Below are 12,410 nucleotides of genomic sequence, written 5' to 3'. Positions count from 1 at the left end.
GAGGAAAGGAACATCGTAAAATTGAGGTTATCGTAAAATCCAGGTTCAACTGTTACTAAATATTTTTTTGATTTTGGTAAATGGACAGACTCATTCTGTAGTTGAGATGTTGCCCTTTTTCTAAAGAACAAATGTGTACAAATAAATTTGTAAAATTAATATGAATATTGTCGATCACTTTCTTTGAGGAAGGGGGAGAGTTCCCCCCCCCTCCCCTCCCTCCCTTGGTTTGCACTTCACCTGATTGTATTGAATTGCTACTGTTGTATGTTTTTAATTGTGTCCTTATTTAAGACTCAAATTTGATTTAACTACATTATCCAAATATTGTATTTAACTGAGGCCGTTTTTTTGGTATAAATGTTGTGAAGTTAATAATGCTATCAAATTGATAAAAGCTAGTGATTGTTATTTGCATGACACTATCCAGAACTTTGTAATAAAAATGTCTTGACCTTAATATCTGTGGAACTTGAAATTTGTGGTGACACATTTTACTTTCTGCCTCAATGTCACCCAGATGCGATCCAGAATTTTGTGAACTAGTGAAATCTCCATAGAAGTAACACTCCTTGAGTGTTTCAAGATTTTGATGTCCCTTAGGTGGTCTCACACCAATTATATATCCTCGGGACCCCAGGGTGGCAAGCCCAATAGACGGGGCCAGGGGCGTACACAGGATTTTAACAAGGTGCAGTTCAGAAGCTAAAAACGGGCGTGGCCCCTCTTCCCGCATCCCCGTGAAGATTTCATAGCTCCCTCTTTTGGGTTTGAAATTGGCATCAATGCGTCAGACTTTTCAGAATATCACACGATCCTCTGTCATCCTCGATATAAAATAGGACTTCAGTCGTCGCGTGGCACTGAACGACATAACAATATGTTGGAAATCTTCTGTAGACTACCATGATTAAAAAATTATATAGTTTTTATCCTCATCATATATATAAAACTACGTACATAAAAATGAATGAGTAAACATTTGATTTTTCCCATTGTTATGCAAATAAGATTGCCAAATTTTTTGCAGTCCAGTGACTGCAGGCCTATATGCTGCGTACGCCCCTGGGGGCTGGGGTCCAAAGGATGTCACATATATTATGATATTATGTATAATTGAAGTAGTTCCCCTCTCCACAGGACATTATGAGTCAATAACTTGTATGGTTACACGTTTTGTTTAGACTAAGTAAGAGGACAATGAAGTGACCCCTAACCGTACGAAAATGAGAGAACAAAAAAGAAAACATTCAGGGAAACATTAATGCCATCAAAAAGGCCTTGAAAAAAAGTTGAAAACAGACCACCCCTCCCCCTTGAAATAATTGACGTCCATAGTCAATATCAGCGGTTATCCCCATTAGGGAGTTAAACTCTTGGGTCCAACTCTTGTTTGGGGTTTGAGTATCTCACACATGACTTCAGATGAATTTGTTCTTGCTAATCAGCAACTTACCACCCGGAAACCCATGAAAAGCCTTGGATAGACTAGCCATGACCAGATTTGAAGAGTCCTTCTGGGTAAGCAAAAATTCCCGTTTTCCTATTGATACTCAGTGGTTTGTACTCAACTTACTCGATTTTCTAAACTTGTTTTTCGTTGTTTTGATATTTCTGCAGGAACAGAAAGGCTATGAAGAGCTTCGAAAATCATGCCGACAGGGCAGTGACTTTTGCAAGGAGATTGCCGCTATTTTCAACGAAAGGTAACAGATATAAGACTTAAATATCTCGAAAGAGCTGTACGTTAGAAGTTTTGCTTACTTAAATCACCCCCGAATACAGATTCTTTTATTATCATATGACTTTACTCAGCTCATGCCGTGATTTTATTGTCACTCACTTTATTTTAATCTATCTCTTTTTATGTATTATAACACATAATTAATTGTTGCTGTTACTTGGAATTTATATGTATACTAATATTCCAAAGTAAACAATCTGAATTTTATTATGCTTCGTGCTCCTTGCTCCGATCTCCACTGTAGTAAAAAATTGATATACTAAAATTCTAGCTTATTTGCAATTCTTAAATAACTTTCTTACCAGTAGAATTCTAATTATAATAATATTTTATTGTTTCTAATATGGTTGAGGCTCGACCACACAAAATACCTGTTATTTTTTATATGTATGTATAAATATTAATGATATATTATATCCTTTTATGGTAATCTTGTAGTGAAATGTTCACAATGTATAAGAATTAGATGTTTATTTTGATAGTGCACTATACAACAAATTATGTTTTCTGTAAAGCATTGTGAATACTGTACAATCGTTCAAATTAATGTCAAAGCAAGTTACCTATGTGTTTGTGGTGTTTACTAAGCGTATCTCTAGATATAACATTTTTCACAACATGCAGAGAGTACCCCCCCTCTCCCAGAGCCATTTAAAAACAAGCTTTCAATTATAAAATGCTGTTACAGGTAAAAGGTCAGTTTCAAATAACATCCCTTCTAAAGAACATTCCACTTGTTGTCAAAGTCCACAAAAGGGGAATAGTTATTCATATCTTTCCTCTCAAGCAAGGTGTCTATCAAACAACTACAGTATTTTGATATGAGTTTGACATTTCTTATTAGATCAAAGATAGAACTCTCTTATGCTGATAGTCTATCCAAACTGTCTGTAAAAGCCCAGAAACTACTGGCAAAAGATGTTGTAGGGTAAGTGCACATAATGTAATATTAATGAGTTGAATTTGATTGTAATATTACTTACTTTAATCATATTGGATTGTTTATTTTTCAGACCAAAATTATTGATGAGCTCATTTTCATCATTATCTTTGTATCTATCATCATCATACCTGTCAACATTGTTGTAGGTGTCATCATCATAGCTGTCATCATATTTGTAGATGTCATCATTAAACTGCCATCATATTTTATAGGGGTCATCAGCATAGCTGTCATATTTGTAGATGTCATAATCATAGCTGTCATAATTTTTGCAGATGTCATCATCATAACTGTCATCATATATAGGGGTCATTGTTACAGCTGTCATCATATTTGTAGATGTCATCATCATAACTGTCATCATTTATATAGGGGTCATCATCATAGCTATCATATTTGTAGGCGTCATCATCATAGCTGTCACCATTGTTGTAGGTGTCATCATCATAGCTGTCATCATTATATAGTGGTCATCATCATAGCTGTCATCATATTTGTAGTTGTCATCATCATAACTGTCATAATTTATAGATATCATCATCATTGCTGACATATTTGTAGATGTCATCTTCATAGCTGTCATCATAAGATGCCCTCATCCCTGTAGATGTCATTTTTTTAAATTACCTAATTCTATATCCTATTTCATATTTTCTTTTGAAGGACATTGAAATCATCATGGGAAAAGATATCATGGAATATTGAAAGTGAAGCAGATATTCATAGGTAAGAGCTTCTTATTGTTATTACATCGATCATGATACTGTTTGACTACAGTTCCTTTGATATTAAATTTCGCTCTGAAGATATCTTTTTCTAGACTTGCTTTTCTTTTTCTTGATTTAGAACCCTTGCAAATCAATTACATGGAGAAGCAGCTAAGCAGATCAAAGCTTTTGTGGAAACACAGTCTAAAACAAGAAAACCAGTAAGTAGACCTCTTATTCATTCAAAGATTATATTTCTGTTAATTTAACTCACTTGTCTTAGGATGTATATGTTCATGTATATGATTAAATACAAAAAGCCCAAATAGTTGTGTTCGTGAGCCAGAAGAATGAATACAATACACCAAAAACTGGAATTCGACTCAGGGCAGACCTGAGGAAGTCTTATTAAAGACACAAAACTTGGCAAAGTCGAATACCAGTTTTTCATGTATATGAAATATTCCTGTTATTTTAGCTATAATTACCTTTTTTGTTTACATTCTGTATTGCTCATTTGGAAAAAATTGCTTCCAGGTAGAAGTTGAAGTTGAAAAGGCTTACAAGAATTTTTCTGATAGGTTGTCAGATTCATTGAAGGTATTTTGCAGAGGTTTTGTTGTCAAATTTGTCTCAGTTATAATTTTAGACTTGAGACTTGTCATTTTTATTTTCAATAGAAAAAGGGGGCAAGTCACTCTAAAAGCAAGGAAGTGGAGACCCTACATGACCAGATGGAAGACACCAAGCAGGGAAAAGGGAAAGCCGTTTCAGACAAGGATATAACCAAGGTGCATTATGAACTCCTAAATAAATGACGCGAGTACATATATCTTCATAAAAAAAAATGTAAATATTTCTCCCTTCATCTACAGCTTGAGGCTAAAATCAAGAAAGGCATGGAATCAGCAATCAAAGCAGGTGTGCATTAATTAGTGCAAAAGAACAAATTTACCCTCATGTTTCTTGGCTATAAAATCTCCTTGCTCTGCAGTAGAAATTGTTTCTGTGTAGATGATTAATTAGTTAAAATTGATCATTGAATCACTAGAACATGTTAAACTTGTGTTTGATTCATTGTGTTGGTGTTTGCCAGATAAAGATTATAGGGAGATGTACATGAAAACAGAGAGAACACGCTTGGAATGGGAGGCCACCATGTCCAAATATTGCCAGGTGGGTATTTCCCTCCTTGGATTTTATTTGGTGATTGAAGTTTAAAACCCATATCAAACTATGAAGGGTGTGGGGGAGAGGGGGATGGGGCAGAAGTGGGGGATCTTGAAGCCTAATTATTCAGAACATGACATATGGTGGAGGGCAGTTAGGCGGTTCTTATAGCTTCCTATACTTATTAATCCTGAAGGGATGGGGGGCACATGCCTCCTTGAATCCCTGAATTTAGATTTTTGGCCCTATTGAATAAATTGAAATATAATGGAATGGAATACGTACAATAGAAGTAAACTCTGGAGGAAGAAAAAAAATCAGTGTGTGTAAACAAGGATTTGATTTAAGGCTCTTTGGTTCATCATTTAAATCATGAACAAAGTATTGTTATCCATTATGTGTGATGCACCATATCCAAAAAAAACAGGAACAACTGAAATGAGAATCATAGTGTGTGTGAGTTCTGTGAAAAAATAGGAGTCAATGGGTTGATAGGGAATTATCCAAATTTGAACAGGAGGGATTCTACTATTGTTCAAACATATTCATCTAATAAGGACATGGTCATTATTTTTTAAAGACATGTGAAAAGCTTGAGGAAGAGAGAGTGGGCCATCTTAAAGACATGTTTTCTCTTTATGGAAACATGCTAGCAGCAGTCATCCCTGAGCTGCAACAGGTAGATACATGAACAAGGAAGTAACTCTATCAGGTGGAGGAGTACTCAGATGTTAGCTTGCACTAAAAAATCATGTGACCTTCTTAGGAGAAAAACTTTTGGATGCTCTGGCTTTTAACAGCGAAATAACATCAACAAAATGCAACTTATCCAGAGCTTACAAAAGTTTGTACATCTGAAAGGACTTATTTTCATTGCACAAGATTTTGTTGTTGTTATTTTCTTTCTCTGGCATGTTGGCATTGTCATTTCTGTTTGTTTTTGTTTTTTTTTGGGGGGGGGGCTTGAATTTGACACTCAAAAAGTCACTTGTGTTTTTTGTGCATGTAGCCTAATAATTTCTTATGACCCTTTTCAGGTGTATGAGAGCATACAGCATGAAGCATCTCAAATATCACCAAAGGAAGACGTCAATACTATTGCTGATGTCAAGGGGTCACCAAGAGGTCCCTCTGACCAGACGTTATATGATTGCTATGTAAGATGCAGAGAAATGTAACATGCAGAGAAATTATGATTTCTATCATAAATATGATCTAATTAGTCTTTCTTCATATTGCACATGTCTTCTTCCATTGATGGAATTTATATTGTTTAACAAATAACTGGTGTTTTGTACAAATGCTTTCAGGAGGAAGATTTAGAAAATAATTTCAATTTTGAACGGAGAAAAGAAGCACTCAATGCTAAAATTAAGATTTTAGCATCTGAACTTGAAAAAGAAAAGAAAGCTAAAACAGGTATGTTTTTTAAACATGAACACATGCTATAAAAGGGAAAGCTCCTCACACTTTTTTTGTGCCTGCACCAATCAATAAACTTGATTTCTTTCTACAAAGCTCTTCTCCAATTCCAAATAACAGCTTGCATAAAGCACATCCTTTTATAGTGCACATTTAGCCTGGTATCTATGGTAATATTAATAATGATGATGATAATAATGATAATATAATATTAGTAATAATGTAGTTTAATTTTTTTAATCACACTCTTATGGTCTTTTGCTAGACACGATCCAGCCACTGCCATGTACATAATTGTGAAGATTTTTCCCACTTCCTCTTTTAAATTTTTGATTATTATTTTTGATGATTATTGCAGGTGTGGTAAATCTAATGGACACATATTCAGCTACTCCCGAATACTGTAACCAAGAAACCCAAAATGATGTAGCTATGCAGATAACCCATGTATGTACTTTTGCTGTGTTCATACTCATACTGAAACATGTTTACGCTGTGAGCATTTCTCAAAATACTGTGGCTATTGTGTGATGATTTACAGTATGTTATGGATATCAAGGCTTTCTTATATTTTCTGTGTGTTTGTTTGGTTTATTCTCAATGTTAATGCAGTATAGGAGTAGGGCATCCCTTACACCCATCCCTAGCTTATATGATACCTACCGTAAAAGATTTAATAAATGCCCCCCCCCTAAGTTTGTAATGAATGCCCCTCTCTAACAAATGCTCCCCTCTATTTATACCCCTTCCCTCAACTTAAAAACAAACGACATTTTGCAAAAATTAAATTAATTAGATTTTGGCTCTTACTGGGTGAGACTTAATGTCAAGAAATGCTTGCTACGCAGGCTATAATTTAACATGATCCTGACTGAGACTAGAACCCACTGCACTTGGGTTTGTTAAATTTTATAGTTTGGGAAGAATGCCCCTCTAAACAAATGCCTCCTATCTATAAAGGCCATCTCCCCCCCCTCTGACTGTCAAAATTAAATAAAAGCCCCGGGCATTTATTAGATCATTTACGGTAACATGAGGGGCTTGTGGCCCTTTAGCTAAAGTCAACTGGATATCCAAGGATGCCCCTTAGCGCATGCATATATGGCTGAGCAGGGGCGTAGCCAAAAAAATGTATGAGATATCTAAAATACAGGAGAAAATGCCTTGAAAGTCCCTTTTGGGCCCCCTCCTATTAAAAATCCTGGCTACACCGCTGCTGAGTATATTTAAAAAGCCTTATCCATATGAAGTAACCATCTTTGTATGACCCCACAAACACTACTGTTAATATCCCCTATTGTCTTTTAATATAATAGAAGTTGAATGTTATCTGTACAGGTCAATGCAGTGATTGACAGCTTACAAGCGAGCTCCTACAAACTGCAGTGCTCTTTAGCCAAGCTCACTGGCAACTCACAGCCCCAACATCCACTGATGGACTATATAACGTCAACCAGAGACAAACAGGTACACTCCTTGGCAAATATAAAACAAAATAATGATAGAAAAAGCTTCCTCTAGTCATTCTTTGTATACTCTTAGTGCCTAGAAAGACATCCTGACCAGTAAAACTATTTTAATAGTTTTTTAAAATTAAAATAGTGGAAATATATACATGGAATGTTTGAGTAAACCAATAATATGCTAGATTCGCAAACAGTCAAATAGAAACATGTCTTACAAGTCTCGGTGCCTGAATTCTTACTGGTTCATCAGACAATAATCCTTCCACACATATTTTTGGTGTTCATGGTTTAACAGGTTGTGCTGAAATAACAGGTGCTTGGGGAGTTGAAAGTGTCACAGATTAAACTTTTTTGTGTTCTTTTAGGGAACTGTGCAAAGCACTCTCCGGAAGCCCCTAGACTTGGTAAAGAGCCCTGGTGGATATGAAAGCGACGATCAATTAGGTATGGTAAATGGAAAGATGGAAAATATGAAGTTTGTGATGTATTCTCATGATACACCTTATTTCAAATGGCTGCTACTAATAATATTGAACAGAAAACCTTGTACCATGCATCATGTTTATCATTTTGATATGAAGATGGCACTTTGTGAAGAATGAGCCTTTAGAAAGATGGGAATAATTGACCATCATGTCTTTCCTTGACAGATGATGAGTTTGATGATTTCCAACCTGATGGAACAGGTGAGTAAATTTTACCATAGCCACATGGCCACGCAAGAGCCTTGTCTGCCCTGCACTCACACGTGCGGCCATAGCAAAACAAGCCCTGAATGAGTTCCCATATTCACAGGATAATAACTGCTCTTGAAACCAAAAAATGGCTAGCTCCTGTACACAGGGTAGTAATACTAAGCCTTGGTTGCCTTACTTTACAGTCCTGTGTCAGTGCAAGGCAATTTATGACTATCAAGCAACACAAAGTGATGAATTGACGATACACCCAGGAGACATTATCACTGTGACAGCACGACTAGATAATGGCTGGTGGCAAGGGGACCTTAATAATCAGCAAGGGATATTTCCAGCTTCATATGTAGAAGAGATTTGAAGGAGAAGTATGCGAATTCTGTTATTTAGAAACACTCTAGTATTAAACAGTTTTAAATTGAATGAAATAATACTACTGGGGTGAAATTACTTTTGGCCTGCTTGAAGTCAGTGGATGGTGTCATCACAGAAAACCTGATCCATAGACTTATCAGCTGACCAAAGGTATTAATGCTTTTTGTTGATTGGAATAAATAATATTTCAAACATCATCCCAATAAGCCACATTTGGCAAAATAACAAGCCAGGAAAATGTATTACCTCTCATTACTAGGTAAATACTATGATGATGCGGTAGTGAAATAATAACAATCCATCTTATAATGCACATTAGTCATTTTAAAATTGCTGATGCAAAAACTAAATAGATATTTAATATACTGCAATTGATAGCACTTGTATTTTATACTTTGTGCCTTTAGTAAACACTGTACCATAAGGGAATATATTTGAGGCTGTATTTGTAGCATATAGTAATTTTAGCAACCTACCATGTGCTTTTGAGTTAGGATGATATTTAGGCTTGGTGCATGAATTGAAAGTTCTGCACACAGTCAAATTATCGGTTCATGACATGAGATACTTTTTTATAGGGGGAAGAGAAATTAGAAGTGCCAAGTGATGGAATAAATTGGAATAAATGCTATGTTAGGGTTCAAGCAGGTTTATCACATTTAAAATTAGAGAATATATTCTTGTACAATTGACGTTAGGATAATTACTGGCTCTGGTGAACGGCAGATTTAAATAAAAAAATTGTTGTTATTTGTGTATCATGACAAGGGTGCTGAGAACCTAATGCTAATTAAAAAAATACATTGAATATAATTTTGTATTAGAAACAACACATTTAATAGCAAACAAAGTATAGCCTATTTACAAAATGGTTAATTGCATACTCCTCTTTCTCTTCAGATTTGTCTTTTTCTTGACATTGCCAAAGTAGTTACCCCTGTCTAAAATATTTGACTCATCAAAAAGCTCACATAACTGTTAGTCTTGCACTATTACAGATTTTTTAGCTAACTCCTTGAATTTGTTCCTTACTTTATAAACAAATTTAGAGAAATGGCCACTGCTGTTCAGCTCTTCTACCATTTTGTCCAAATCTTGGATTTCTGGCATGCAGTCCTTAACTGTAAAATCAAAACATGATATCAATAGTTTTATGACTTTGTGAACCATGTGACAAACTATTGATACTATGCAATACAATCTAATACAATCTGTAGCACTTTATGGTCCCTAATCAATACTCCTTTATCCTTGGGGATCCCAGGTGTAGTGGTTCAAATGTTCCACTTGTCTGAAACACCCTTGGTTCCCCCAAAATGACACATTTTACTCCCTCCTCTTCAAAGCAGCATTATAAACAGGTCGACTATTTGCATTACCTTTGTAGCTCCTATCATTGCTGTCTATGCGGACTGTGAAAGTGAAAGGTCTCTCCCAGTCGTTAGGGTCAATGTATTTGAACACAAACTGCAGGTGATCATCTATTAAACAAACAAGAGTAGGTCAGCTCCAAGCAAAAAGATAATGTCTTTTTTTCCTAGGGAAATCTTTTTTTTTTTAGATTTTTTTCCCTTTATTTATTTCAGATTTCCCATACATTCTGTTAATATCCCCTCCCCAACCCCAAGGTTATACAGTGTAAGATTTTAAATTGGAATTCTAATAATTTTGTTTCTGTTGAACATTGTAATGGTAAAAGATATGTAGATCTTGTTCCAGTCTAGGGATGATTTCTCAAAGAAGTCATTAATTAAAGTAAGTTTGTGCTATTCCTTTTATGACAAAAGCATCCAAAAAGGTAAGTTGCACCACAGAAAGTTGTTAGTATTGAACCTTGTTGGTAAAACAAAGATCCTACTTTGAAGATTCCTTTAGAGACAAGAGTTTGATTGAATACCATTTTTTTTTAACTAATACATATGTGCTTATTTTTCCAAATATATTGGTTTGCAATGTCATGGATAGAATCTATTGTGTTCTCAATATCTGACAATGTCACTTCTCCCACCACTAATACAATCAGATAATATCAATTATTCTCACCATCAATCTTTTTGAATTCCAACCCTAAGGACTTCCTGAAGAGCTCAGAACCTTTTTGAAAATGCTCCAGTTTGGCCTTAGCAGCTTCCTCCTTGTCCATGATATCTGCAAGAGCATTCAAAGAGAATCAGCAGTCATTGTTGGCACTTTATTTTCCCTGTCAATCTGTTACTTATTCAACTTTTGTTTTCAATTGAATCTAATCTGTGATTGAGTCTCTAACATTTGTTAACCATGGTTATCAGTTTGTGAAACTGCACAATCTTTATTTCCAATGTCAGTCTATCGATTGTAGAGTATCTAAGCTTTGTTCTCCTCATCAGTCCATCTATTATTGAGAAGTCTCTAACTTTTGTTTTCAATGGCAATTTGTCTGTGCCGAGGTAAACAAATATTTATTTTCCCTGCCAAGCTGTCACTGAGTTAACCCCTAACCTTTGTTTTCTCTACTGATTTGCTGTTCCAACATTTGAAGGTGGTCTTTGTCGTTGTCACGCTGCTCTGCTAGTACCTGGGCAGATAATTGCAGGTCTTGCAGCTGTTTTTCAAGATCTTCAACCTCACTTTGTTGTTGCTGTATGGCTTTATGGGATTGAAAATGAAGAAGGAAATGTTGACAAATTAGATATTTTAATAAGATATTATACTATAAATAAGGGCCCCTAAATGGTCCCCCGAAATTTCGATTGCAGGCAGTTTCGTCTAATGTTCGCATGCTCGCACATTTTTTTTCCAACCTGCTCGCATTGTATTTTTCGATGTGCTTGCTGCTTGATTTATTCAACAACTAAAATGCTCCGTCTCACATAAAAAAACGTAAGCTCGCAAGTGCTTGCCAAAGACCATTTGGGGGTCCTTGAATATGATCGAAAATTAATTCATCACATAAGAAAACTCAAACTTGAAGGGTTCACCCTTGTGTATTTTATTGACACAGTGCACTAAGCACTTTTGGTTGTGCAGGAGTATTTTTAGGGGGTATCCAAGAAAAAATAGGCTTTTCTCTTAGAAATGGTATATTTTTAGGTAGCAATTTTTGGTTGTGCAGGGGTATTTTTAAGAGGTATCCAAGAAAAAATAGGATTTTCTCTTAGAAATGGTATATTTTTAGGTAGCAATTTTTGGTTGTGCAGGGGTATTTTCGAATTTCCCGACTAGCATCATTATCACTTTTACTTTGAAGAACCCCTGCCCCCCGGGTTTCTGCCTCTCCATGTATTTATCACTTGGCAAAAGCTATTCATAGTAAGAGAGAACACATTAAACAACCTTGTAGCTTTCTGTCTGTTTCTTCATTGTACTGCTTGATTTTTTCTTCCAGTTCGGCTATTTTTTCTGGACATAAGAATATAACGAGTATTATAAATAGTGCTCTACTATCAACAATTAAGAGGATCGGTGACACTAGCAATGTGCTTTAGAAAGTGTTCAGATTGAACGCTTATAGAAAACTTTCTCTTCTTACTCCCTCTACTAGGAAACATATTTTTATTTCATGAAGCTTACAGTAAAGTGTCTTATGCCGTGAAAGTAAGAAGCTTTTGAGGAACTATACCTTTCCCTGTCTTTATCTCACGTTCGTGTTGATAAGACTGTTCAATAATCTGATTCCTGAAACCTTCTCCCGTCCATTCTAGGAACTTTTCCTGGCTTTGCTGAAGTATTAACGCGAGTCTATTCAGCTCATCTTCAGCCTCCATGTTCAAAGTTTGCAAAAATCACAACAGTTCTACAGTTCAGTTTCAGTTTGCGCGCCGAGAACTAGCTTCAACCAATCATATACAAGTATATGATCATGTGACCCGATTCGTCGGTATAAATCGACAGCGCAACTTTAAAAAAAATATG

General features: G+C 35.6%; 2 protein-coding genes across 2 annotated transcripts; one reads left to right on the top strand and one right to left on the bottom strand.

Annotated features, from left to right (window-relative positions):
* Positions 1-1,369: 1,369 nt before the first annotated feature.
* On the top strand, positions 1,370-9,269 carry LOC5515820 (nostrin). The gene is made up of 17 exons (XM_001635885.3): positions 1,370-1,521; positions 1,621-1,706; positions 2,589-2,672; positions 3,351-3,413; positions 3,534-3,615; positions 3,932-3,994; positions 4,075-4,185; positions 4,270-4,315; positions 4,491-4,570; positions 5,145-5,243; positions 5,602-5,721; positions 5,875-5,983; positions 6,345-6,433; positions 7,325-7,453; positions 7,818-7,896; positions 8,103-8,138; positions 8,333-9,269. Exons 1-17 carry the CDS (start codon positions 1,495-1,497, stop codon positions 8,503-8,505), a joined length of 1,476 nt encoding a protein of 491 aa, XP_001635935.2. The 5' UTR covers positions 1,370-1,494; the 3' UTR covers positions 8,506-9,269.
* Positions 9,270-9,332: 63 nt separating this feature from the next.
* On the bottom strand, positions 9,333-12,333 carry LOC5515759 (kinetochore protein Spc25). The gene is made up of 6 exons (XM_001635815.3): positions 12,118-12,333; positions 11,832-11,897; positions 10,998-11,144; positions 10,563-10,667; positions 9,899-10,000; positions 9,333-9,640 (listed from the first exon to the last, which is right to left on the bottom strand). The coding sequence occupies exons 1-6, from the start codon at positions 12,260-12,262 to the stop codon at positions 9,498-9,500; spliced, it is 708 nt and encodes a 235-aa protein (XP_001635865.2). The 5' UTR covers positions 12,263-12,333; the 3' UTR covers positions 9,333-9,497.
* Between the last annotated feature and the right edge of the window lie 77 nt (positions 12,334-12,410).

This window comes from Nematostella vectensis, chromosome 2 (assembly GCF_932526225.1).
Source record: "Nematostella vectensis chromosome 2, jaNemVect1.1, whole genome shotgun sequence".
NCBI lineage: Eukaryota > Metazoa > Cnidaria > Anthozoa > Actiniaria > Edwardsiidae > Nematostella > Nematostella vectensis.
Note: the sequence above shows the minus strand (reverse complement) of the source record. Positions and strands in the feature narration are given on the sequence as shown.

Coding starts and splice junctions, on each gene's coding strand:
- LOC5515759 (XM_001635815.3), bottom strand. CDS start 12,262: ATGGAGGCTGAAGATGAGCTGAATAGACTCGCGTTAATACTTCAGCAA. Junction 11,898..12,117: donor TGAGATAAAGACAGGGAAAG/GTATAGTTCCTC, acceptor TCTTATGTCCAG/AAAAAATAGCCGAACTGGAA. Junction 11,145..11,831: donor AACAGACAGAAAGCTACAAG/GTTGTTTAATGT, acceptor AATCCCATAAAG/CCATACAGCAACAACAAAGT.
- LOC5515820 (XM_001635885.3), top strand. CDS start 1,495: ATGACCAGATTTGAAGAGTCCTTCTGG. Junction 2,673..3,350: donor CTGGCAAAAGATGTTGTAGG/GTAAGTGCACAT, acceptor TTTCTTTTGAAG/GACATTGAAATCATCATGGG. Junction 7,454..7,817: donor CGTCAACCAGAGACAAACAG/GTACACTCCTTG, acceptor GTGTTCTTTTAG/GGAACTGTGCAAAGCACTCT.